We start from the raw sequence: 27,915 nt of genomic DNA, 5'->3' as shown, positions 1-27,915 counted from the left end.
AAGGTATTGGTAAAAGATTTTATTTTGTAATCTAAGTGTGCTGTACTTATTCTTTCAAAAATGTGTAATAAACTAGGCTCAGGTATACTACAGACCCATTTCAATCCTTTTCCCCATTTACAGTAAGACTGGGACAGATAAGTTACCGAGTGTTAGACAGTTTACAACGAAACATACAGGTTTTCAATTAAAGACTTTTCTTTATTCCTCGGTCTCAAGAATCCCACGGCGACATTTATGCGATTATCCGATACCCTTCGCAATTTCGATAAGTAAGTTTGAAAAATGGCACTCTACCACTGCACTGACACTGTACAATTGCTTCTCACCTGGTTGCGGAGGATTTCCCCCTCGGACTCCTCCGCGACGTCTGCGAGTGAGCTGTCTGCAGATGTGGCATTTGCCGCCACGGGCGGTCGTTCCGCAGTCGGTGCCGGCCGCGCCGCTCCTCCTCCGACTACGACTCCGGACGCCGCGACCTGCGGCCGCCCGTCCGCCTCCGCCTCCGAACGCGGGGACGTAGCCCCGGTCTGCGGCTTCCCGCCTCCACTCGGCCCCGGGTTCTGCTCCACACCCACCATCGGCAGGCGCGCCATGGCACGTGCGACGTGCCTGTTCGAGCGGGCGTGCTTTGCCAAATTGTAAGCTGTCGTGAAGTGCCGGTCGCAGGCCGCGCAGTAGAACTTCGACGATCCGGTACTGCTCCGTCGCTTTGGCACCCCTGCACGTGTAGCGGAGAATTCCGAGATACATTTTTTGTCGAGTACTACTGAAACTGTACGAAATAAAGAAATGAGATTTTAAAAAACTGGTAAAGCACAAAGTCTGCTGTACGGTCGACATTCAAGATTTTTGTTATCTATCAAAGCTGAGGTCAAAATAACAGAGTGGTTGACAGATTGTCGTTTGCACGAGAGCTACTGTAGCAACAATAATCACAGAGTGAGCTCGGTCCCTCCTCCAGTTCTGTTAGCATCTGCTCACTGTCATTTCAGTCCGGCAGCTCGGGAGGCGATTTCCACAGACAGCTGTGGGCAACAATTGCAGCTGATAATTCAAGTGTTCCAATTTTTCTTTATCTTTCTGTGGATGTGCTAGTTTTATATAACAGATTGGCTGTAGCTCACTACAGAGCAGCACTGACTACATTTCTTTTAACAACAAATTTCACTGTAGTCAGACACTGAAACAGAACATTTAGTGGCTCAGGTGGTTTCAGCAGATCAGTCATTTAAAATAGCACTACAAAAAATGAGGACCCTCTATAACAAGTATGCATCCAAAGACATTACACTAATAATCTAAATGTATATTTCACAAAAATACAGAAAATTTAAAAGTAATACTGTGAAGAATTTGAACCTAAGATCGAGTCAAAATGTTCTGCAACTCGCCAGCAGTGCGAGACTGATAGCAGTAGCACAGCATAATTGTTATAGGATCGTTACTGAATACTGTGGACTGCTTCAGCCACAGAAACATTTTATGCCAGTCGACAGCAATAAAATTTGTCGTCACCTGAAGCTTGCGGCGAAAGTGCACAGAAAAGGGAAATGGCCATTATAATCCTCCAAAATGTAATCACTACTGCACCCTAACATGGAATGTATCTAATGTGAAAGATTGTAGAATGAATTTCCTGTATTTCCATCCATGATCACAAAACTTTTTAGTGCTTTCACTACCGATTTCAGTTAGCAATGACCACCTTCGTGTCTGTTTCACAACACGGCCTACTATAATAGTGATATCGTCACAAAACATGCAATACTGTGCACACAGGTATCCCGCCATAAACTGGCACAATTACTTTTTTCAATGCCCAACTGCTCCCTAGTGTGCATCATTTTGTTATTCTGGTCTATATAAGATAGTCTAAAATAGGAACTACATAATATTTTAACAAATTGTTGCAAAACACAAGATGGATTTTCATATGTATGGGAACATAACCCACTAACCACCAAATAAAGGAATGTAGAGCAGTGAAATGGCAGATAAGTAAGGCAGATAATTCCTTAGCTTTGATTGATAAACTGTGTTGGTATTTCCAGGTCCAATGTAAAATCTTTATTCAGAAGCCAAGCAGTTTCCCATACTTTCTACAGGTCAGTCCACTGCCCGGTGCCACTCTATTAGGTGAGTAGTAATCTATCCACATCGGCACTCACTCACCGAATATAGTAACAACTGAACTATGTGGGACTACCCACCCAGAGCAAACCTCATATGGTACGACCAACCACATCAAACTGGTTGTATGAAAATCAGAAGCAGTACAGAGATTCACTGCACGAAGCAATAGGTAATGGAATTCACCCACAATGGAAACAGCTCAAAAAACACTTCTTTGTTCGATTCTCACATACTGTTCGTCAATCTGGGACTCTTGTTAGATACAGAAGATACAAAGACTAATAGCATGTCAATAAGCATAAGGGCATAGTAGAGAAGTTTGTCAAACTACAGTAATTTGCACTACAAGAGGGGCTCTGTGCATCAGAGAGAGGTTTGCTATCAAAATTCCAGAAGTGTATTTTCCAATCTCGATCTCAAGAGATCTATTACTTAATCTCACATTCGTCTCATCCCACAAAAGACCTCTCTTGAAAAATCCAAGAAATTACAGCTCATACTGAGGCTCGTCCTGTGTGCACCATTTATGAACGGTACAGAGAAAGGGGAGTGTGGGTGGGGCGTAAGCAAGAAGGCAGTGCAGAGGCGGCAGAAGTACGCTCTCCCACACACCGTACCAAATGTCCATTTAACATGGAGGTACAAAAACTTTTTCATCTTTGCTACTGTGAAACTCATCTCTTCTACTGAAGAAGTCCTCATAGCTCTTACGGCACACAATTTCGAGCCCGTGTTAAGTGATTTCCCCCCCCCCCCTCCCCCCCTTGTTTTGGTCCATGCTACTTCCTCCCACAGTACGGAAAGCAAAGAGCTTGCAATAGAAGAGGTCTACTGTGAGAGATATCGTAACAATTTTCACTTATAACTTTCGACTCTGTTGTTTCCGCACCAGGGACCCTTATCTTAAATTTATACATTTACTCCTCTCCACCGTCCCAGAAATTTGTATCATCGACACGTAATAATCTCATACACGCCACCTTTCCCTCAATGGCGCTTTACAGATCTTGAATAAAGTACCGTAACTTTATTTGGGTTGTAATACTTTTGTAGATGTTCAAAGATTGCAGTATAACAGAAACAGAAAACTCTCTGCAGACACTGGACAATTATTTTGGTCTTTTACTTATTTATCATACACAGACCATATGTGAGAGAGGTTGGAAATTTCTAGGAAGCATTAACAATTCATTTCATAATGTAAATTGAATGAGTAGAAGAGGCAGCAGATGCAAGAATTACGTCTGACTGCACATTAATAACTTGAACAGAGACAAACCCAGGAACAATTCTCAACTCATTTCACTGGAACACAGGCCAGAGAACAGAAAAACACAAAAAGCACATCTCTGTCAATCACTCAGAGCAAAAAATAAGGTAAGATGTACGATCCGATGTAAAGCTTTTTCTCGAGCAGATTGTATCATTGTTGCAGAATGTTAAATCAACAGAAATTTGTCAAGTGTCGAATGCGTAGGAGATAGGCATTCTAACTGCACTTCCACTAACATTTTCTTATTAAATTTGTCACAGATAATTAATCACAATTAAATCTGAACAGTTATATCAACAGATAGGAGGAAAACACAACACGCATCACCATTTTCGAAATTTTCCTAGCATAAAGTGTATTCTGTGAAGTTTCGGGATCCCAGCCACGTAACGTCAACTTCTCGTAACAATATTTCTGCCGACAGCCATTCAGCTATCCTCAGGTGATCATTTTGCGTTGGAGATTGTTAGTTGACATCTCTAACTTCATAATGAAAATTGGCACAGAGAGACACGTACAAAGGCAGCCGCTACACGAACGACCTCTGTCACATTCCCCCCTATCTCGACAATATATTGTCAAAATTAAGTAGGATCTGGAGGAAACATTATGTCAAAAGCAACCTTCTGTGCACCTACAACTACTTTAGCTCTTCTCGGCATGGCAAAGGTAGATCTGGGATTGTGGAGTTCTGGAATCTACACAATATCTCTCAGTGTGGCAAAGCTTACAACGGTAAGATAACTCGCACAGTGCTTGAAAGACGTGTCAAACACAATAGCCGTACTCGCCTTTCACAGACCGGCAAGTCAACCACAGTCGAGTGCTGTGTCTTCACGGGACATTCCATGGACTGCTCTGCAATGGAAATGGTGTTGGCGAGGTCCTTCTCGGATTCAGTTATTAAGGAATGGTGGAAATACGTTTGGTGGAAGCTCTTATTACTCACAATGGTGGCTTTCAACTGGATAAGGCGAGGTACCCGGCGATTTCTTTAATTTTTACAGAAGAGAACTTTTTATGAATAATGACACATCTAGCAACAGCTGACTTTATTAATTCTGACATCAGAATTTTAGATTCCGACAGAGTGTGCACACGTCGTATCACTGTTACATGTGCGCCTACCCGTCACAGTCGGAGCAATATTTGAAGAGAATACAAAACTTTACAGAGGTGGCTCGTGTAGCAGCTGCCTTTGCACGTATGTGTCTGTGGAAATTTCTGGTATAAAGTTAGTGAGGTGAACTAGCGATCTTCAGTGCTAAAGTCCCACCTGAAGATGGCTGAATAGGTGGCTTTCTTCCCCCCCCCCCCCCCCCCCCCCTCCTCCCACGACAATATGTCGCATCAATACTGACAAAAGAGACACACATTTCAAATCTTATTAAAAATAAATTTATCATTACAAATTGTATACAATGTTCTATATTTAACAGGAGTTGAAATGAGTAACAAATTGTAATACTTCAATTTCTGATAGGATGATTTACTTTTATACTTCAAGAGAACCATCGCATTCTACGGGCTGATACCTATCACGAAAACATTCAGTATCCATGGCACCACCACATTGCAAATTGGCGGTAATGGCACAACAGACCCCCACATCTCGAGGAATTTTCTCAAAATCTGGAGCATAAAATTTATTACAAATCAGGGCACATATATTATTGCACGGCTCTTCCTTGTCACTTTCCTTTGATGTGCATTAAGATTACGGCACTTCCGTAATCACCGAATGTAATTCTTCACACGAGTTGACACAATGGCACACGCTTTGTCTGAATTACTTTTAATGAACACTCAGTATCCGATTTCATTAACAAACAAAGCATCCCATAAGAAGGGACTGCTATGCCCACCTCACGAGTCAATACATACACATTTACACAGATACTCCGCAAGCCACTGTACAGCAATTACGGTACTCTGAACAACTACTAGTCATTTCCTTTCCTGTTCCGCTTGCAAACAGAGCGGGAGGAAAACGATTGTGTCTGTGGCTCTGTACGGGCACTAATTTCTCGTATCTTATCTTCCCTGTCTTTATGCGCAATGTATGTTGGCAACAGTAGAATCGTTCTGCACTCAGCTTCCAATGCTGGTTCCCTAAATTTTCTCAATAGTGTTCCTGAAAAAGAACATCACCTTCTCTCCAGGGATTCCCATTCGAATTCCCGAAGAACCTCCACAATACTCGGATGTCGTTCAAACCCGTCAGTAACAAATCTAGTAGCCCACGTCTGAACTGCTTTGATGTCGTCCTTTAACCCGATCTGGTACAGATCCCAAACACTCTAGTAGTATTCGAGAATAGGTCACACCAATGTCCTATACGTGGTCTCCTTTACAAATGAACCATACTTTCCTAAAATTCTGCCAAAGTTAACCATTCGCCTCCTCTACCACAGAACTCGCACGTCCGTTCCATTTCGTATCGCTTTCCAACGTTTCACCGAGATATTTGAACTACGTGACTGTGTTGAGCAGACTGCTACTAGTGCTGCATAAGAATATTACGGGTTTGTTTTTCCTACTCATACAAAATAACTTATATTTTTCTACATTTAGCACTAGCCGACATTCATCACACTAGCACGAAATTCATGAAAGGAGAAAATATAAAAATGCAGTAAATGAAGCAGGTAAAAAGGAATACAAACGTCTTAAAAATGAGATCGACAGGAAGTGCAAAATGGCTAAGCAGGGATGGCTAGAGGACAAATGTAAGGATGTAGAGGCTTATCTCACTAGGGGTAAGATAGATACTGCCTACAGGATAATTAAAGAGACCTTTAGAGAGAAGAAGACCACTTGTATGAATATCAAGAGCTCAGATGGCAACCCAGTTCTAAGCAAAGACGGGAAAGCAGAAAGGTGGAAGGAGTATATAGAGGATCTATACAAGGGCGATGTACTTGAGGACAATATTATGGAAATGGAAGAGGATGTAGATGAAGACAAAATGGGAGATAACATACTGCGTGAGGAGTTTGACAGAACACTTAAAGACCTGAGTCGAAACAAGGCCCCAGGAGTAGACAACATTCCATTAGAACTACTGACGGCCTTGGGAAAGCCAGTCATGACAAAACTCTACCATCTGGTGTGCAAGACGTATGAGACAGGCGAAATACCCTCAGACTTCGAGAAGAATATAATAATTCCAATCCCAAAGAAAGCAGGTGTTGACAGATGTGAAAATTGCCAAACTATCAGTTTAATAAGTCACAGCTGCAAAATACTAACGCGAATTCTTTACAGACGAATAGAAAAACTGGTAGAAGCGGACCTCGGGGAAGATCAGTTTGGATTCCGTAGAAATATTCGAAGACGTGAGGCAATACTGACTCTACGATTTATCTTAGAAGATAGATTAAGGAAAGGCAAACCTACGTTTCTAGCATTTGTAGACTTAGAGAAAGCTTTTGACAATGTTAACTGGAATACTCTCTTTCAAATTCTGAAGGTGGCAGGGATAAAATACAGGGAGTGAAAGGCTATTTACAATTTGTACAGAAACCAGATGGCAGTTATAAGAGTCGAGGGGCATGAAAGGGAAGCAGTGGTTGGGAAAGGAGTGAGACAGGGTTGTAGCCTCTCCCCGATGTTATTCAATCTGTATATTCAGCCAGAAGTAAAGGAAACAAAAGAAAAATTCGGAGTAGGTATTAAAATTCATGGAGAAGAAGTAAAAACTTTGAGGTTTGCCGATGACATTGTAATTCTGTCAGAGACAGCAAAGGACTTGGAAGAGCAGTTGAACGGAATGGACAGTGTCTTGAAAGGAGGATATAAGATGAACATCAACAAAAGTAAAACGAGGATAATGGAATGTAGTCAAATTAAATTGGGTGACGCTGAGGGAATTAGATTAGGAAATGAGACACTTAAAGTAGTGAAGGTGTTTTGCTATTTAGGGAGTAAAACAACTGATGATGATCGAAGTAGAGAGGATATAAAATGTAGACTGGCAATGGCAAGGAAAGTGTTTCTGAAGAAGAGAAATCTGTTAACATCGAGTATAGATTTAAGTGTCAGGAAGTCGTTTCTGAAAGTATTTACACGGAGTGTAGCCATGTATGGAAGTGAAACATGGACGATAACTAGTTTGGACAAGAAGAGAATACAAGCTTTCGAAATGTGGTGCTACAGAAGAATGCTGAAGATAAGGTGGGTAGATCATGTAACTAATGTGGAGGTATTGAATAGGATTGGGGAGAAGAGAAGTTTGTGGCACAACTTGACTAGAAGAAGGGATCGGTTGGTAGGACATGTTCTGAGGCATCAAGGGATCACAAATTTAGCATTGGAGGGCAGCGTGGAGAGTAAAAATCATAGAGGGAGATCAAGAGATGAATACACTAAGCAGATTCAAAAGAATGTAGGTTGCAGTAGATGCTGGGAGATGAAGAAGCTTGCACTGGATAGAGTAGAATGGAGAGCTGCATCAAACCAGTCTCAGGACTGAAGACCACAACAACAACAACAAGAGCAGCACGGAATTTTGTCTAAGTCATCTCGTATCCTCCTACAGTCACTCAACTTCAACATCTTACTGTACACCGCTGACTCGTCAACCGGAAAGTGCAGACTGCTGCCCACTCTATCCGTCAAATCATTTATGTATATCAAGAACAACAGCGATTCTGTCGCATTTCCTTTGGGGCAGTACAGTAATGCTCCATTTTTACATAAGGGTTTCCTTTGTGAGTACCCAGATTTTGTGGCTGTTGCGTATGCAGTCTGATACATACCATTATCTAGTATATGTCTTGTCGGACTTGTTACTGAAATCTTGGAGACAAACATTTGTCAATCTGTACTGGGCAGTGTAGAGTCAGTCAGGTGACTCAATTGGCTGACAATTATTTCCATAATTTTCTCCTCTTGAAACTAGAGATGTTGTACATGTTGTTTATTCTGTACTTATAATGTAATCAGGTTGAATTCTGGAATTATAGTGGACGTTTGAGGTTTAAACAGTCTTGCTGTTTGCCACAATTCATCAAACCTACACCCGTCTTTGGTGCTGACATATTTGGTAATATGACACTGCTCAATTCTTTGTTTCTCCTCAAGAGAATACATCAGGTGTTGGAGACACTGCTTGTAGTGCTCCGAATGTTTTAGTGGCAGATATCAATCCAGGGAACGAACTGATTCTCTAGAAGTATGAAAGTAAAAATCCAATCGCAAAACTGAAATACTAAAGTTTATATGTTTCTCATATTCAATGGCTGTTAATTATATTAAATTTATAATGATAAAATCTATTTTCAATAAAATTTGAAACACTTGTTTCTTTTATCAGTACTGATGGCATTGTAAAGGTACCAAGGCTCACTGACTAAGATACGCTTTACAACCACGGTCCACTGCTAAACTGAGGGCATTTTGGAACAATTTACTGTTTCTTGCCAATGGAGATTTGGAACATTTTGTTTCTCATCAGATTACAATTATAAAACGAACTGTTAATCTGTTATAAATATCAAACAGTGGCTGGGTTTCTCGGCAGATATAATGTGGCGTCCTTTAAACTGGCTTTAATTTTAAAGCTGCTAACTGTCTACTTAATTAAAACATCGGCCCACCTGAAACAGAAGTGCCACCTTCCGGTGTGGTCACCTTCTTCTTGGATCCTTTCCGCTTCCTCTGCTTGTCGTCACCGTCGCTGTCGTCCGACTCGTCGCTGTCATCACTGCTCGCTCTCGGCGGGAACGGCAGCGCTGCCTGGCTGCTACCCGGAACACGGCCGGTTCCCGCCTCTGCAGGAAGCTCCTGACTATTGTCCGTCTCACTCGTCACGTCGGAAGACGTGTACATCTCCTCGTACGACAGGTTGCAGCGAGTCGATCGCTTCTCCCTCACAGTTAACGAGCGGAAACTCCTGTCGTCCGTATGCGGCACTTTCGGGAGGGTCGGGGACGTGGGGGATTCTTTGGGGGATACGTACACTTCGTTCGTCACCTCCGGTGTCACCTTGCACTCTGTCTCACAATTATCCTCAACTTTTTTGTCTCCGAGAGATATCTTCGGTTTGTCTGCATTCGGAACTGCTGCCTGCGATTCTGCTTTGACAGTTTTCACAGCAGGCACTACATCTCGTGCACTCGGCAGAATCTCCAACTTAGTGATCGGCACGACTCCAGATTTTGCCTTGACTCTCCTCACCTTCTTCTTCGGTTCGGGGCTCTTTCCGGGAGAACTGCAGGCTCGCTTCAGAGGTGTAGAAGGCAACTGCTCTTCGGCTCCGTCCGTCACCTTTTGCAGCTCACTTATCTTATCCCCCGTCAACTCGCCTGTCGCCTTCTCCGATTTGACATCTCGGCCGACCATTTCTCTGTTACTGCTTTTTGTGTCCTCACCTTCGGTAACACAATTCGTCTTCGAGATGTCAGCCCTGGCTTTCCTCCTCCCGCGCCGATCGGTGACCGACGATGACACAGTGCGGGTAGCTGTGGGATTGCGCCTGTCGGCTGCGACACACTCAGTCGGAGCGACGGTGGGACGTACAGCTTTCACAGGTGCGTCGGCTTCTGCATCCCCTTGCCCGGAACCGGTATTATCCTGCTTGTTCTTGTCCCCAGACGGTTCAGGTCGGTCGGTAACTCCAAAAAGTGCACTGTCGACGGCAAGCAACGACAACTCGTCCTCGACATTGGCTCCGATTAGAGCCTCCAATTGTCCGTCTATCAGGAAGTGGTTGCGCACTTCCTTCAAAGCGACCTCTTTCGCCAGTCGGCGAGGCCTAGGGGCAGATATGGTGCGTGCCAGAGCCTCGTCCGCATCTTCCGTGTTCTGTGAGGCACGCGCGTCTTTCCTGCGCTTCTGGGGGCTCTTGGACTGCTTCTTCTTAGGAGACTTGGTAGTGTCCTGGCGATCTGCCTCTGCATCCGGTTCCGATCGGGGTTCGACACGTGGCGTCTCTGTGACAGTTTCTCCTTCCCCTGCTGCTGCAGTCGAATCACACACGGTCTCTCCGCTCCGATCGAAATGTTCGTCACTACCGAGGACTCGAGAGTCGGTGCACGCCACGTCTAGCACCTCCGGTAGGCGTACGGGTGGCATCTCCTCTACAGCGTCTTCTGTCATCTCGACCTTCTGAATTAATTCACCAGACTCTTCGACCACCTCAGGCATTTCACAAACACAGGTAGCATTATCCGAAGCAAAATTTTGAAGCACGTTTTCCTTCTTCTTGTGCTTTTTACGTTCCTTTTTCTTCTGCGATTTAACTGCACCGGCGGGGGGATCGGCAATATCGGCGATCGGTAACGTAATCTTTATCGAGATGGGTGGCACGACGTGCTTCTGCTTTTCGCCACACTCCGAGTGTCGCCTCGATCTCTTCTCGTGTTTATTCTTCCTGTCGATGTCCAGTATTTCCTTCTCTGTCACAGCCGGTGCCGGAGACAACACGGGTATTTCACTGAAAGGTTCCTCCTCTTTAACGGGCACCACCTCCTCGGCACGAGGTGCAGCTATCAAATCCAGTGTCGGCGGACCCAGTTTCTCGTCTAAATTGCAGTCTTCTCCTCTAACGTCAGGCCGAGGCGGTGTCGGTGCCGGTTCTGCAGGCAGCAGAGGCAACACCTGTTCACCATTCAGTCCGTCTACAGTGCACGGCTGTAGCACGGGGGGGCCTGTCGGAGTGGCCGGTCCGAAACGGGCGACGGGAACGTCTCCGTCCACAGCGGGAGTCGTCTGCGGTAAGCTGCCGAGGCACACCGACAGTGACAGTGGGAGATCGTCTTCGGCATCCGACAGGACCTCTGGCGGCGCCCGCGGCTCGACTGACGGCCGTACCTGCTCGACCTCCGACAGCTGCTTCCTGGGGAAGTCTTTCTTCGGAGTGACCAGTGGTGACGGTTCCCTTACCGCACTGTTCCCTTCCACTTCGGAGAGGATTTCGATGATCTCGTCCTCCGTCAGCTCGCCGGCACTGGAAGTCTGCTGTAGCTGTCGCTGTAGCAACGGTGGCGGAGGCGAGGCTAACGCCAGACCGGCACCGATCCCGACGGGTTCTCCCGATCCCGTAACGTCCTGCTGACCCGCCGAGTCTCCGAGGGGAAATATTCCGAACTCTCCACCGAACCCCGCAACCTGCTCCGAAGTTACAGCTTCGGCAGTTTCTCGGCGGTCTCCTTTACGGGCACTACCTTCCAGAACCTGCAACATGTCCTCCAGTTCTTCGCGGACACGTTTTTCTTCGTGGCGCCTCGGGCTACTGTCGGCGTCGTCACCCGAGACTAGTATCTCGACGGGGATGGACACGACTCCACTGTCTGACAAAATAGTGTCTACCGTCACTTGCCGGTCACACTTTTCCGTAGGTGCTGCACCTACATCGATCTGTTCCACTCGCTCTTCGGACTGTACCGTACCTATTTCTTCGACAGTGGTATCTACTTCCTGCCGTCTGTCGTATTTATTTGACGGGTCTTCAGATTCGGCACTGTTAGCTACCACACTGTTCGGCTCGACCGTCTCTCCCTCTTTCCTGTGGTGGCGGTGGTGGTGGCGGTGGCGGTGCCGGTGGTGTTTGTGGTGTTCCCTCCTGTGACCTTTCAGTGAAGTCGGGCTCTGATTGTGGGTTCCTCGTTCTGCAGCACACTTGTGCTTTTTGTGATGCCGGTGGTGCTCTCTGAAACTCTTCTCGACCCGGTGGGATCTTTTAGATGCCCCGTGAGCCTCTGCCACTTCCACACGCTCACGAGACACGTATTCGGATTTATCGTCGCATACGGAGTGCTTCTTGCCGACTGCCGTCTGAGTTTCATCACGGTGGCGTTTCCGTGGTGGACTCCGTACCTCGTCGGGAACCGACAGTACGTCGTTATCTCCGTTCGGATATTCTCGAGCTGCACCCTTTGACTGCATATCGAGATTCTGGTAATTCTTTCCAACTTGGGTTCTGGATGTGTCTGCTGGAATACTACACGGAAAGGTGGTGTCAAATTCTTTTTTAGTTTGCCTGACAGAATCGTCATCTCGGAACTCGTACCGCGAAGAAAATTTGTGATTTAAACCTCCGACGTCACCTGCCACTCGATCGTCGAGACGATTAACTGTGGATCTCGAAATTGTGCTTACGATATCAGTCGAAGGGCCGTACTTTGCAGAGATGCGTACACTGTTTTCCTCACGGCGACTCTCTTTTTTGTCAAATTTATTTCTGATACCGTCTACAACTTTCGACGTGTGTTCCTTCAGCCTGTCTTTTCTGTGTGATTTCTTTGAATGCTTGTGCGTATCTCTCCGTCCGTTGACTCTCGACGGGAAGCCCAGAGCGTCACTGTAAGATTTTTTCTGCTGCTCTGTGGAGTATACATCGGCACGTACAGGGCTGTCGGGGTTTTTCACAGTCCCGAGGTTACCGCTCGTGCCGATCGAATCGATCTCCGAACTAGTAAAATCGCCATCCTGGCACTTCCTCTTGTCCAAATTAGTGTCCAGGTAACTCGGAGAATTTGGGTCTGTGCCGGAGATTCTGTCACAAGAACTGAGAAAGCCATTTTCGTCAGCCCTACTAGCAGCATCCAAAAGAAGTTGCAACGGGTGGACAGTTTCGTGTCGATAATTTTGTAGGGGACTACTTCTCTGGCCTTTTCCATTTTCCTGTCTGGTGCTGCAAGTGACCGAAGCTCCCACATCTTCCGCCAAAGGCGTACCTTCGTCTCTCGGGGCCTTCCCGTGTTCCCTCCGGTATTCTTTCCTCGACTGGTTGAACAGATCTCCTCTGCCGAAGGAACTGAGGCTGTGCATCCTGGTAGACGATTTGTACACGTACTCTTCCAGAAAGGTGTCCCCCTCGTCTGCCCTGTGTTCTTTCAGTCTAGGATTAACTATATCGTATTTACTACAAGAATCTGAGAGTACTTCGTCTGTGGGTGACTCCGAGTGGTGTTTGCGGTTTTCCTTCTTCCTCGGAATGGGAATAGTCTTCTTGTTTCCCCTATTCGGCAATTCGAGGGTGGACGGTGCAAATGCAGTCGGACTGTTTTCAGTCTCGGCGTCCTTAGTGTCACCGAGTGCCTCCCGTGGTCCTTCAGCCCTAGGAGCATCAAACTCTGACTGTACCGGACTAAACGCTTCACAGGAAGGTTCCCCAGGTGGTGTGCTCGGTCCGTGATTACTCCTATAGGATTTGATTTTGGGAATGTGGAAGTCATTTCTTTTATCAGACTCGGCAGTACACTGACTTTCCGAGGGATCCGGCTCTGCGGGAACTGACCACTCTCGAGCCTCGTGTTGTGTTCTGTATTTGTCGTGCTTGTGGTGGTTCTTTTTGCCACTCCTGTGATGGTTTCTAGCACTGGTCAACCTCTGTAATATCTCTGCTTGTAACCTGTTGGAGTCCTCTACTTCCGACACATTTTCTACCCTGTCATCTTTCGACTCCTTGCCACTTTTTTTCTCCCGGTGGTGGTGGCGGTGACGGTGCCTCCTCTCCACAGCGTCGACACGAAATTCTGAGAATTTCTCAGGTGATGCCAACGAAAGGAGCAGCCCACTGAGAGCAGTTTTTTCGTCTTCGTCATTGTCTCCTAAACGAGTACGATTCTGTTCAACTTCGACAGGTTCGGCAGGACGCACTTCGAGCTCCGCAACTCTGTCATCCTCCTCCTCGGATCCGACCACGTGGCCGAGTACGTGTGTCGACGTGAGTCCTTCTCCGATGTCCCCTCGCAGCACGGTACTCTCTCCCGTTGCCGGACACGCATCTGACGGCATATCGCCCTGCTCCCGTTTTCCGACCTTTTCGTCAGTACGCGATTCTCCGTCTGTAACGATTCTGAGCAAACTGTCCAAACTGCATCTGGCCTGATCCATTTCAGTGGGCACTTCCTTTGTCGGCACTGTGGGTAGTACTATTCTGTTGAGCATTTCGTCTAGCTTGGAGAGCTCAACCGTAGGGTCATTCGTCGGCTCGACTGCGACGTTCTCTTCCGCACTGCCGACCGCCAATTTTCTGCTGTCTGCCCCTGAGCCACTGAAATACAGAGACACTTTGACGGTAGGCTGCTGAGATTCCTGCAGTTTGGAACGAGTGATTTCACTATCGTCCAAAATTTCTGACACTGTAGAACTGAGATTCGTTACAGCAAACTCTGTGTCTGTCTTCACTTCTGGAACTTGCATCTCCTCTACGGCATCCTTGACGTGGCACAGGCCACTGCGACCAGATTCTGTGCCACTGTGACCAGATTCTACCGGTGGTGGTAGTATTCCGACCTCGCACACCTTTTCCTCCTCCTCTAGATGCTGGCTCCCCTCGGGCTCTTTATTCTCTCTCTCATTCACAGTATCATTACTTTCATCGTCTTCCATCTGCAATATAGCAGTCACTCGCCCTGCCGCATCCTCTTCACCGATAGTGGACGGTACCACTTCATCGACAACTTCTACAGTCGAATTCTGAGAATGAGCAGGTATTACACGGTCACCCTCACTTCTTCCTATACGTTCCGTGGACAGTTCGTCTGTTTCTGTACCCTCTATCTCCACTGTCGGCTGCAAAATGAATTCCTCTTTGCTGCACTCACGTTTGGTTTTGCTTCCTTTCCCATCTTTGGTCTGCTTTGAGAAATTCTGAACCTCCAGCTCTGAGCTAGGACTCTGTACTCTTCCGACATTCCCATGCACTGAAATATTAGGTATAACATCCAGTATCTCTGGGATCCCCTCAGATTTTGACACTGTCTCTGGCAGGCACGTATTTCCAACTACACACTCTGCAGGATGGTTGCTCATACCAGCTATATTTTCTTGACCTCCTTCACATTTGGCCAGACTTCTTTCTGTGGCAAACGTGCCTCTCATTACGGGCAGATCGATTTCTGGGGTCACCGAATAATCGTCCCTTTCTAAGATACGGGAAGAATCGTCTCCCTTTATTGCAACTGTGCTGTCTGCGCTCTCCGCAGCCACCGACACTCTGCTCCTCTCTCTGTTTCTCTTCTTGCGCTTCCCCTTTTGTGACCTCTCGTCAGTGACAGGATCCGATTCCTTTCTCACGAACTCCTCAGTTGGAAGTATCTCTCCAGTCGCAGAGCGTACTATCGACGGCGAGAGCTCACTCGTATCGGATACTTCGTTCGTCACCTTCGCGAACCGAGTGTCTGCTGCGAAGTCGCTACTCTCGCCTGGCACCTCGTAAAGCTTGGAAAAGGCTCCGAGTGTGTCGTCAGTTGTGAGAATAGACTGCTCTCGGTCCTGTAGCTCCCGTGCCTCGTCGCTCAATTTGAAATCTGCGTCCTCATTTTGCCTTTCACTCTGCTCACAAAAGACAGTCTCACATTCGGTCAATGCAGCTCCGTGACTATCTGTCTGCAATGCTTCTTCGGCAATCTTTCCCAATATATTATCATCCCCTCTCTGCTCGAACATATTAGGAGCTTCGGTATTCTGCAGATGCCGAACATTCTCCTCTCCGAGCTCCAGACTCGCTACACCGTATGGACTGCTAGGAGGTGCCGGGGTCCCACGACCGACATCGATTTCGACTTTCCCTGACACCTGCTTACAAATTGGCCGCAGATCTCCATTCTCCCAAATTTTAGTGCTGCACTCGACTTCAAACGAACATCCACCTTTCCCCAAGGCCGCCACTTTTCCCGGCACGGCAGCATCTCGCGTCCAAATCTCGGCAATGTCACCCACTCTGTTGTCAGAACTAACATCTGTTCCCTCTCGAGCAACAGTTGTGTGTTCAGGACGTAAGTTAACAGCCTTACTGTCAAAAGGAGCTAATGGACTTACTGCAGTTATTGTTTTGTCATCTCTTTCGGTGACTAATTTCTGAATCTCTGGCAAATCACTCTCCTCCGCCCCGAGTAGTTTGTCAAATGTCTCAACAACTGGTCGCGGTGACAGCTGTGTGTCATCTTTATTTTCTCTATTTTTCTTGTCTGTATGACTCCCTGTACTATAATCTCTAACACTGTCAGGTAACATCTCCACACCCACCAATAGTTTGCAGGTATCAAACTCCTTAGTAATGGGGCCATCAGCAAGAGGCACCACATCCCGATTCACAACGTCGACCCGAGGATTCGCAACCGCAGGCTTTCCTACAAAGGCATCTGCCGGGTCACTAAACGGAGGTTCCTTCATTAGTATGTTCTCGTAGCCCCAATCTGGATTTCCTATAGGAAAGTTCTCCACACAGAATGTTTTTGTGTCTTTCTCCAGTGCACCTCTTGTCGCATCATCAGACAGTGTAGGACAGAGGACTCCCACTTCATCGGTAGTTTCTCCCAATTTTTCAGTGAACAGATGTCCACAGGAGTCACCGTCAGACTGTCCCATCACTCTGCACTGTACAGCAGGAGAACTGGCGGGTCCAGATGCGACTCCTACTTTTGAAAACATATTTCCGTCCGTACTGCCACCATCACTCGGAGCCTCGCTGCTGTTAGCTGTAGCAAACAGTTTCTCCCTGGCACTGTTCCTCCGCTTGCGTTGCTTCCGATGTTGAGACAGCTTTACAGCTTTCTCTTCCTGCTGCAATTTATCGGGACTTTTATCACTGTCAGAACTGGTCCGGGAAACTTGCTCTCGGTAGTCCCTCGGGTCAGAAATGTCCAGCTCTGCAGAGCACGTCGTGACAATCTTTTCTCGTTTTGTAACATTAACCAGTGCCACTGAATCATTGAGAGTAACATCTATACAATTGTCCTTTAGCTGTTCTGCTGCTGGCAACTGTTCTTGTAACTGAGATATTTGCTCTCCTCTACTGCTCATCACCTTATTGACTGCTACTCCTTCCTCCTCTCCTCTTTTCTCATCCACATAAATCTCATCTCCTCCTCTGTCCAAAACGTCGGGACAGCTCTCGTGGGAAGTACCTTCGACGGCTGCACACTCCGAGTGGTATACAAACTGCTCGTCATTTTTCTCTGATGTTCTCTCCTCTTCATCTCCGTACTGCCCTTCACCTTTTGCCGGTGGCTCAACTTCCTTCACAGACAGACCTCCAGCTATATTTACGTTAACCTCCGATACTTCCTCCTCACCGTGTGGCAGTAAGCCACCTATCAAAATGTCCTCTGCATTTTCCTCTCCACTGCCCACTGACGTGTCTCCGCACTCGGGAATACTGATTGAGAAATCTGGCTGCAGTCTGTCTGTAATTGGCAGCTGCGCCGCCGCTTCGGGTCCGTCTACAGTTGGGATTCCGTCAACATTTACCTCTGGCTGCACACTACCGTCACACGTGTTCGACGAATGTACGGGCACCGGTAAGTCCGCAAAAAGAAATTCCGGGTCGGGCAGAGTTTCTGACGGGGCGTTAAAGCAGGCAGTCAAATCTTCACTATCTAGAGGCGTGTTGCCAAACTTGACAGAGTCCATTTTAGGGCCGGTGTGCAAGGGAGGCAGTAAATTCTGAATTTCCTCAGGAGTAAGATCGACAACACTCTGATCGTCTGAAATTTGAAGGGTGTCTGCCGGCTCCGCACATTCGAAGCTGCCGTGTGACAAAACTGCAACTTCGCCAGAGTTTTGCTCTGCGGTTACCCGTGCGAGACTAGTACGGGCCAGTTCAGTGGTTACTTCTGGCACATTCGCATACTCTGCACCGACTTCAGGTGTGTCCACACGTCGTGATGTCACTTCGTCCGACAGACGAACTGCAGCAGACACCTCGATACAGGTCCCCTCTTCGAACTCGCTCGAACCGTCGTAAGACGCAGGTCGCTCCACATTTCCTGCCAATCCGAGTTGAGCATTCTCATTCACTAATATTGACGATTCCGTATTCTCGTCCTCCGGACAGGTACTATCGATCGGCACATCTTTTCTTGCCACCTTAAAGGGTTGAATATCTGCAACTGAGTTGGCTTCGTCTCCCCCTACAGTATAAATAGCAGCAGCAACAGTATCAGTAATCAAACAATCATCCTTGTCCTCTTCAGAAGCCCTCTTCCTTTTGCTCGACGAGGATTCTGAGGATGTGCGATACACTTCATTAGCCTCTGAGGGTATTTGAAAGTCCCGAATGACGTCAGTGGATACTACGTCCACAACTTCTTTCGAGCTTTTCTCGACACTACAAACAGTCGCAACCTCCTCGTGGTCCTCTGCCGAGTCCACTGTTATTCCCCCAGATTCTGTGGCACACTTTTCCACTTCGGTCAGGCTGGAAGTGTGACACGCCTCCTCGGCAGCTGCAGCACACTCCCCCCCTGATCGCGGCAACCTCCCTCGAGTGACATCGGGAGTACAGCTGACCACCGTACTGACATTCAGCTGGCCTTCCACATTTTCTTGACGCACCTCAGTCGACTCTTCATAGCCGACCTTCCGAGACTCCTTTACTGTCCTGAGCAGTGAGGACAGAGGCACGTCTTCTTCCCCCTCGGAGGTGCCCGAACCCGACCCCTCCGAGCCCTGACTAGCCTGTCTGGCATGTTCTGCCTTCCTGCCATTCACACTTTTCTTGCTCGACTTTTTTAATGGTTCAGGATCTAAAAACAGAAAAATAGTATACAGAAATAGTTATACAATGTTGAGTAAAGACAAGGACAAGAATCCATTACGAAACACAATTTTCATAATCTAAAAAACTTACAAAGCATTTAACTTCAATTACCACAAACAGGATCATTATTCGATGTAATACATTTGTCGGTTGTAAGAGAAATGGTCGTGATGAAGGAGAAATAATCAGACTAGAGCTGACAGAAACACAAGTTAATGAAGAGCAGTGAACAAGTTCAGAAGTTACTAAAAATTCCACCACCAGTAGGAAATGAACAACAATGTACTGAAAAGAGATTTGGCAGCATTTATTTTATTTTCTTCTTCAGTTCTTAAAATAACAATAAAAATAACAGGAAAGTCATTCTCAATAATAAAGCAGTAACCAAAGAATAGCTCAATGATTATAAATTCCACAATCTGTCTTTTTACCTGCAACAGAAATCACTTCCACATACTGCATTGCGAAAAAACAGGCACACGATATTATTATATTATGTATTTCACAGCCTTGGGTCACATAATTCTTATTTCTTTTCTTTTTGAATAGACCAAGCAATGATGACTTAGTAGTAAGTCAAAATTGGTCATACCATTTGTGTTACCTGGGGGTGAAATACATAATAATAATAATAATAATAATAATAATAATAATAACAATATAATAATAATATCATTGGTGCCAGTATGGCACTAAAAGCAAGCAGGCATGGTCATTTACTATGTATCTATGCTATGTAGCAAAATTTACCATGTTAGAGTTAGTAGTGTAATACAGTTTCTGAATGCAAAAATTGTCCACCCTATCAAAATTTACAGATAGATAACCAAAGTATATGGAAATATAATTAATGAACAGTTCAAAAGTAGTGCATCATGTTTAATGGTGACTGATCGAATATTTGTGACGAAGAATCATAGGACCACTTTCAGTTGTGGCTGATGAGCTCCAATTGAGGACAGAAAGAGAATTTCAACAGGATGGATGTCAAACAACCTCTGGACTGTGGTGCCGTGCTTTACTGACATTTTGCAATCAGCTCTTAATAAAATTGCTAGTAGTAATTTGAGCTATAGAAAATGGTGTTCCAGGAGAGTCCCTCGACTTTTGACAGATGAACACATGAGACAATGAATGGGAGCTGGACTGACATTTGCTCATTCGGTATAACAAGAATGGCGAGTGATTTCTGAAACCTGTTGTTACTTGTGACAAGACTCTGATTTCGCACAAAAGTACAGAACCGAACTGCCAGTCAACAAAAAAATGGTTCAAATGGTTCTGAGCACTATGGGACTTGAAGCTGAGGTCATCAGCCCCTAGAACTGAGAACTACTTAAACCTAACTAACCTAAGGACATCACACACATCCATGTCCGAGGGAGGATTCTAACCTGTGACCATAGCAGTCTCACGGCTCCAGACTGTAGCGCCTAAAAGCGCACGGCCACTCCGGCTGGCGCCAGTCAACAGAACGGTATCATTCACAAAAACAAAGACGTTACAGCCACACTGTTTCAAAATCAGTAGAGAATTCTAATCATTGACTTTATGTCAGAAGGAGGGATCGTATATGTTCAAAACCAACACAGCAGACTGTCACGCGACAGTACCGGACTTCTTCCCGATGTCCCACCCCCTGCATTCTCCTCTGTTGATGAAGGAGTAAGTGAGAACCTTTTGAACGTCTGCCTCATAGCCTGGACATGTCCCCGAGTGATTAAAATTTTTTCCCCCAAATTGTAATTTTTTTCCATTATGGAAATGACAACAGGTTGAAAGAACATGTTACTGACAGGTTGAAGAAATTGGTGGCAAATGAGTACACAGAAAGCGTTGCAATTTCAACGGCGGTTACATAGAGATATAGATAAGATATCAAAATACACTGTCGAATAACCTTTTAAAAAGAAGGGTAGCTGCACTCCACTAGCATACAGTTCTTGAGTCACCTTGTGGCAAAAGTGCCACACCACAAATGCACCCGCTGCCGTCTGCTTGTAGCCAGTAGATAACAGGGGAACACTGCCAATTGCAATGCATCAGTATTCCTACTGCTCATACAACGCCAACTGCAAATTGAGCCGTATCGAGTAAAGAGGTTAATGTATGTTCACTACTTACCTGTCGCTGTGACAGAAGTAATACAAACATCAAAAAGTTTTGCAACACCTCGGTTCCGAGAGTTCTGGAACCTGCACAGAAAATTGAAATAGAGATCGACATAAACATCATTTCTATCCTTTTTATTGCTAATGAAAATGACACATTGCATGTTGTACCGACATACAGCGAGACCTTCAGAGGTGGTAGTCCAGATTGCTGTACACACCTGTACCTCTAATACCCCGTAACACGTACTCTTGCATTGATGCATGCCTGTATTCGACATCCACAAATTCATCAAGGCACTGTCAGTCCAGATTGTCCCACTCCTCAACAGTGATTCAGCATAGGTCCCTAAGACCTGTTGGTGGGTCACATTGTCCATAAATAGCCCTTTTCAATCTATCCCAGGCATGTTCGATAGGGTTCATGTCTGGAGCACATGCTGTCCACTCTAGTCGAGCGATGTCCTGAAGGAAGTCATTCAGCAGATGTGCACGATGGGAGTGCGAATTGTCGTCCACGAAGAGTAATGCCTTTCCAATATGCTACGGATACGGTTGCACTATCCATCAGAGGATGGCACTGACGTATCGTACAGCTGTAATGGCGCCTTCCATGACCACCAGTGGCGTATGTCAGCCCCACATAACGCCACCCCAAAACAGCAGGGAACCTCCACCTTACTGCATTCACTGGACAGTGTGTCTAAGGCGTTCAGCCTGACCGGGTTGCCTCCAAACAGGTGTCCGATGATCGTCCGGTTGAAGGCATATGTGAGACTCGTCAGTGAAAAGAATGTGATGCCAATTCTGAGCAATCCATTCGGCATGTTGTTGGGCCCATCTGTACAGCGCCGCACGGTGTCTTTCTTGCAAAGATGGACTCACCGTGGACATCGGGAGTGAAGTTGCACATCGCGCAACCTATTGCGCACAGTTTGAGTCGTAACACAACGTCCTGGGGCTGCACGAAAAGCATTATTTGACACGGTGGGGTCGCTGTCTGGGTTCCTCCGAGCCATAATCCGTAGGTAGCAGTCATCCACTGCAGTAGTAGCACTCGGGCAGCCTGAGCGAGGCATGTCATCGACAGTTCCTGTCTCTCTGTATCTCCTCCATGTCCGAATAACATCACTCTGGATCACTCCGAGACGCCTGGACACTTCGGTTGTTGAGAGCCCTTCCTTGGCGATCTAGGCACAGTCAAATTACAAACAGGGGCCGTGTACCCCCTTCCTGGTGGAATGACTCGAACCGATCAGTTTGCAGACCCCCTTCGTCTAATAGGCGCTAATCATGCGTGGTCGTTTACACCTTTGGGTGGGTTTAGTGACATCACTGAACAGTCAAAGGGACTGTGTCTGTGATACAATATCCACAGTCAATGTCTATCTTCAGGAACTCTGGGAACCGGGATAATGCAAAACATTTTTTGATGTTTGTAATATCACGAGCCAACAAAATGTGCTTCTGTTAAAACATTAGGAAGAGTTTCCAAAAGTCTCCGTTGTATTTTTTTTTTTTTTTTTTTTTTACCTGCAGTGACGGCCGGTGCATTGGAATTTGTCTGCAGAGAGATACTCGCCGCAGCCCAATGCTGACGCTCCTGTTTTTTGTTTTTCCTTTTAAGTGAGGCCACTGCTGTCTGTTCTGGCGATTCGATGACCTGTAACGAATGTCATTAGAACACCACCTTTGACAAAAAGGAAAAGGTGCAATTAGCTATTCGCATGCACTGTATCTTAATACTACAGAGGGGATGACGACTGTTTGTTGCAGGAAATTAATTTACATAATTTCACTTCTCTCTGCCAAAGGCTTCTATGTAGACAATAAAAAGCCTTATTTCATTACACTCATCTTTCTATGGGATGCCAAATGCCTGTACAATTCTCTCTCTCTCTCTCTCTCTCTCTCTCTCTCTCTCTCTCTCTCTCTCTCGGAACAGAAGTGACTCCCTGCAAACTGGAGGGACTGAGCAGGGCAAGGAGGGGAGGAGGTACTCATAGTTTGTTAATGACTACAGAATGCATGTTCAAACGATCGAATGCACTGGTTTTGCAGATATGAAGAGGTTTGCACAAGATACAAACATCAAGCCAGCCATCTGACTAGAACACTCCTCCATTTGATCATGAGACTGATTACAATGCTACGCTTTTTCTCTATATATACTATCTGATCAAAAATATCCGGACGCCCCTACATAATGTGGAACTGACCACTAAATGTCACGAGAGCCACACCCACCAGTATAAAAGGAGACGAGGAGTACCAGGTTGTCAGTAGAGAAGCAGCGACAGCAGAACGGGAGGTCAGTGACTTCCAATAAATAAATGTAAATGTCGTGCGACTAGGGCCTCCCGTCGGGTAGACCGTCTGCCGGGTGCAAGTCTTTCGATTTGACACCACTTCGGCAACTTGCGCTTCGATGGAGACTAAATGATGATTATTAGGACCACACATCACCCAGTCCCCGAGCGGAGAAAACCTCCGACCCAGCCGGGAATCGAATCCCGGCCCTTAGGATCGACATACTGTTGCACTGACCACTCAGTTACCGGGGGCGGACTGCAACTTCCAATGTCGAGCGCGCGCTGCACATCGTCCGAGTAAAAAACCCACTGGGGAAGGGGGACATTTCAACCCTTCTACAGCTGTCCGAGTCTACCGTTCCTGAAGCAAAGTGGGAAAGCGAGGGGACAGATGCAGCTAAGCTGAGACCGGGTACACATCACGAACTGATAGACAGGGACTGACAACCACATAGGGTGACTGTTAAAAATTACACGAAATCATCTGAAGGAATCACTCGGGAGTTCCAAAGTGTTACCGGCAGTACAGCTAGCACACTGGCTGTGCGTAGGGAGTAAAAACAAAAAGAATGCAGTACGACAGTCGAACAGCTCCTCGTAAGCCACACATTTCTGTAGTCTCTGTAGTCGGCGGCGAGTGGCGCTCGAGGTTACATTCAGTCGACACCGCCAGACGCTGGACGACTGGAAACGGGCGATTCAGAGTGGAGAATTGTGCTACTCCCTGTGGCAATCTGATAAAAGGGTTAAGGTTTGGCAAATACCTAGAGAAGACTACCTGGCATCGTTTGTAGTGCCAACAGTGAAATAAGGAGGAGGCGGTGTTTAGGTACAGGGGTGTTTTTTGTGGTTAGGCTGCAGTCACCTTACCGCACTTAAGAAAACACTAAATGCGTAAGGATACGCACACATCTTACAGGATCATATACTGCGTATAGTGGACGAACAGTTCAGAGACGACGACTGTCAGTATCGGCACGACAGTGCACCCTGTCGTACAGGGACATCTCTGAAGTGATAATTTCTCAGCGGTAATGTTCCCGAAACAGGCCGGCCTTCCCAGTCTCGACCCAAACGCGGAAGGTCACCTTCGGGACGAGTCGGAATGTCAACTATCGTTCCGGACCCCTCCTACTTCTCCGTTTTCGGCTTACGGGGAAGAGATGTTGCTGCTCCTCCCCGGACGTCTCACCAAAAGTGTCATCAGTAGAGTGCGAGCTACCGCTACGGCAGAGACGGACACACTAACAGGTGTCCGGTAGAGGTAAGAAATGGAGCAAGTTTGAGTCTAATGACGTGAAGGGTGGATAACGTACTTTACAGATTGAGGTGGCGCCGTTAAGTCAGTGCTGTAGCACCCTCCTTCCTACGTGCAGTAGCCCTATTGAAGTGTGCACGAGTGTACGGTCAGTTGCGATCAGTACAGAAGTCGAGTGCACAATCTCGGCACCATAAAGCGGTACTCGAGGCAAAAGGACCTGCTGTCGGGATCTACACCTACGTCTATATTCTGCAAACCACCGCAAGGTGCATGGCAGAGGGTACCACTGTACCAATTATTAGGGTTTCTTCCTGTTCCATTCACGAACCGAGAGTGGGATGAACAATTGTTCGAATTGCTCTGCGCGTGCAGTAATTATTCTAATATCGTCCTCACAAGCCCTACGTGAGCGATACGTAAGGTGTTTTAGTATATTTGTAGAGCCGTTACTTAAAGCCGGTTCTCGAAACTTTGTTAATAGACTTTCTTGCAGTAGTTTACGTCTATCTCAGAAGGTCTTCCAGTTCAGTTCCTTCACTCTCCCACACATTAAACAAACCTGTGACTATTTGTGCTGCCCTTCTCTGTACACGTTCAATATAGTGTCTTCGTCACCACTGTAGAGTCTCGTATCGTAGGAAACGCAGGAGAGGATGTTTTGGGTGGCCGGTATCCTCTCCCTAGAACACAAATGCACACGTGTATTTACACGGTTCTTTATTTACTCAAACAGACAGCTGTTACTAAACTTCAAGAGATTCCACATGTTGTGGCCTCCTCAGGGGACACCGCCTTAATGTAGCACCGTACGTGTGGGCGAGGAGGTTTGAGTGCTCTGGATCCGGAGGGCTATGCCGGCGGTAGCTTAGCTGCCAGAAGGGTCACATAAGCCGGACAGGCCAAAGGGGAGGAGTCAGACAGTGTGTCCCACAATGGCCTATCGCTCCTCCTTTCCCATCCCAAACCTGTCCTCACCATGTCCTTTTCCCGTCATATGTACAAGACCTCAACTGCAGTGACAGTGGAGAAAAAGTCTTTCGGAACAGTGAAGCTGGCGGAAGAGGCACCTTTTCTCCTTTGGTACAAAAAGAGTACAAGTAGCGACTGTACCCCAGAGGGGCAGCTACAGATTGTGTCTGACTCCTAAAGAGTGGTTGAGTTTTAGGCTGGGCAACCCACTGCCTATGTGGAAAGAAACGGGGAAACTACCATATGGTATGTCTCTCCATGTGAAAGATTCCGGAGTTAGAACTTCCCCTCATTCGGATCTCCGGGAGGGGAACACACTGAGAGTAGACGACTTTGAGAGGAAGAAAGGGACAGTGAAGGAAGGAAAGATAAGGATTGTAACATGGAATGTGAGGACACTACTGCAAGCAGGAAAGCCAGAGAATGCAAAATAGGAGATGAAAAGGAACAGATTAGATGCCCTTGGTTTGTGTGAAATGAGATGGGGAGAGAATGGGAAGATAGAAAGTGGAGATTATAAGCTCTTTTACTCAGGTGAAATCAAGAGTGGTGAAAACAGAGTAGGAATACTGATAGGAAATAAAATTGAAAAATAAGGTAATCAATGCACAATATATTGATGGAAGACTGATGATGATACGACTGAAGAGTAGTTCAAAAGATTTGGTTCTAATACAGGTATATATGCCAACCAGCCAGCTTAGAGATGGGAAAGCGGAAGAATATTATGAGAAAATACAAGAACTCATCGAGAAAGAAAATTGAAATGCCTGCATTATCATGATGGGGGACTGGAAGGCAGTGGTGGGTGAAGGAAGAGATGAAGATACAGTAGGAAAATTTGGATTAGGAATAAGAAATGAGAGAGGTGACTGACTAATTAGTTTCTGTAAAGAAAATTCATTAGCAATGGGTAACACATTATTTGAACACCACAAAGGAAGACGTTACACATGGATATCAAATTTGAACAGGGAAAGATATCAGTTGGACTACATCCCAATACAAAAAAGGTTTAGGATCTGTTTGAAGAATGCCAAAGGTTATCCAGGAGCGGATATTAATTCAGACCACAACCTAGGAATGGGGAAAAATGTAGAAATTGAAGCAGCCAAAAAGAGGTACAGGAAACTGAATAATGACTTAAGAAGAGAAGCTGAAGAAGCAAGGGAAAATGGATGAAACAGAAATGCAACGAAATAGAGAAAATGGAGAAAGAGGGAAAGTATGAAATGATGTATAGAGTGGCTAGTGAGATTGTTGAACGTAAAAGAAAGAGGAATAACATGGAAATAGAAAGAGCGGATGGTACTTTAGCAGAAGACCCACAGGAGGTTTTGAACAGATGGCAAGAATATATGGAATGTCTGTATAAGGGGGGTGAAATATAAAGTGAAATTAAGGTTGAAGAGGAGCAACATGTCCCGGAAGATGGAAAGGGATTCACCACCTTGGAAGCAGAAGTAGAAAAGGTGCTGAAGGAGATGGAGAATAGCAAGGCGTGTGGAATTGATGATTTGCCAGCAGAACTGTTGAAGAGTCTGGGAAACAAGCCAAGAAAAGAAATAGTCTAACTCTGTAATGAGATATATGACAAAGGGGAATGGCCTGAGGAATTCCTTGCAACAGTTATGATACCAATAGAGAAAAAGAGAAACACTAAAAAATGTGAAGAGTATAGGACCAATAGTCTAATGTCTCATGCAGCTTAAGTGTTGCTGAGAGTGTTGAATAGAAGGCTATATGGGCAAGCTGGACAGAGAGATTGCAGAGAAGCAGTTCCGATTTAGAAGAGGAAAGAAACAAGAGATGCTAATGGCCTGTTAAGATCTATAGGGGAAAGACATGTGGAAAAAGGTAGAGAAATCTTTGCTGTTTTTATAGATTTAGAAAAGGCTTTTGACAAGCTGATGGATATTTTGAAGAGGAAAAGAGTAGATTGGAAAGAGAGATGACTGATACAGAATCTATATATACATCAGAAAGTAACAATAAGGAATGCAAATGAAATGTCAGAAGGAAGCAGCATTGGACGAGGTGTTAGACAAGGTTGTTGCCTTTCCCCACTGTCATTTAACTGGAAGAGATTAATGAAGCTTGTGTGGAATACAGGATGCAAATAAACACAGTAAAAACAAAGAGTACGGTTATCAGTGCAAGACGCAGACTATCCAATATTAAAATAGGATAGTCTACCATTAGCCATGAACCATGGACCTTGCCGCTGGTGGGGAGGCTTGCGTGCCTCAGCGATACAGATGGCCGTACCGTAGGTGCAACCACAACGGAGGGGTATCTGTTGAGAGGCCAGACAAACATGTGGTTCCTGAAGAGGGGCAGCAGCCTTTTCAGTAGTTGCA

General features: G+C 46.0%; 2 protein-coding genes across 5 annotated transcripts in view; both read right to left on the bottom strand.

Moving 5' to 3' along the window:
- The window catches only part of LOC126108425 (pneumococcal serine-rich repeat protein-like), a 105,394-nt gene extending 92,067 nt beyond the window's left edge, over positions 1-13,327 (bottom strand). For 3 of the 4 annotated variants that reach the window (XM_049913637.1, XM_049913638.1, XM_049913640.1), the window contains exons 1-2: positions 9,010-13,326; positions 330-721 (exon numbers count right to left, since the gene is read on the bottom strand). In XM_049913637.1, coding sequence (XP_049769594.1) covers positions 330-721; positions 9,010-13,183 — 4,566 coding nt within the window. In that variant the 5' untranslated portion in view covers positions 13,184-13,326. Of the gene's footprint in view, positions 1-329; positions 722-9,009 lie in introns of all 4 variants that reach the window. The other variant, XM_049913639.1, reaches the window with a different exon arrangement.
- Positions 13,328-16,905: 3,578 nt separating this feature from the next.
- The window catches only part of LOC126108838 (uncharacterized), a 238,034-nt gene continuing 227,024 nt past the window's right edge, over positions 16,906-27,915 (bottom strand). Inside the window, exons 23-26 of the mRNA XM_049914201.1 lie at positions 22,547-22,676; positions 17,269-18,888; positions 16,977-17,064; positions 16,906-16,924 (exon numbers count right to left, since the gene is read on the bottom strand). Coding sequence (XP_049770158.1) covers positions 16,906-16,924; positions 16,977-17,064; positions 17,269-18,888; positions 22,547-22,676 — 1,857 coding nt within the window. The remainder of the gene's footprint in view (positions 16,925-16,976; positions 17,065-17,268; positions 18,889-22,546; positions 22,677-27,915) is intronic.

The sequence above is a fragment of the Schistocerca cancellata genome, chromosome 11 (genome assembly GCF_023864275.1).
Source record: "Schistocerca cancellata isolate TAMUIC-IGC-003103 chromosome 11, iqSchCanc2.1, whole genome shotgun sequence".
Classification (NCBI taxonomy): Eukaryota; Metazoa; Arthropoda; class Insecta; order Orthoptera; family Acrididae; genus Schistocerca; species Schistocerca cancellata.
This window is presented reverse-complemented; position numbering and strand designations above follow the sequence as displayed.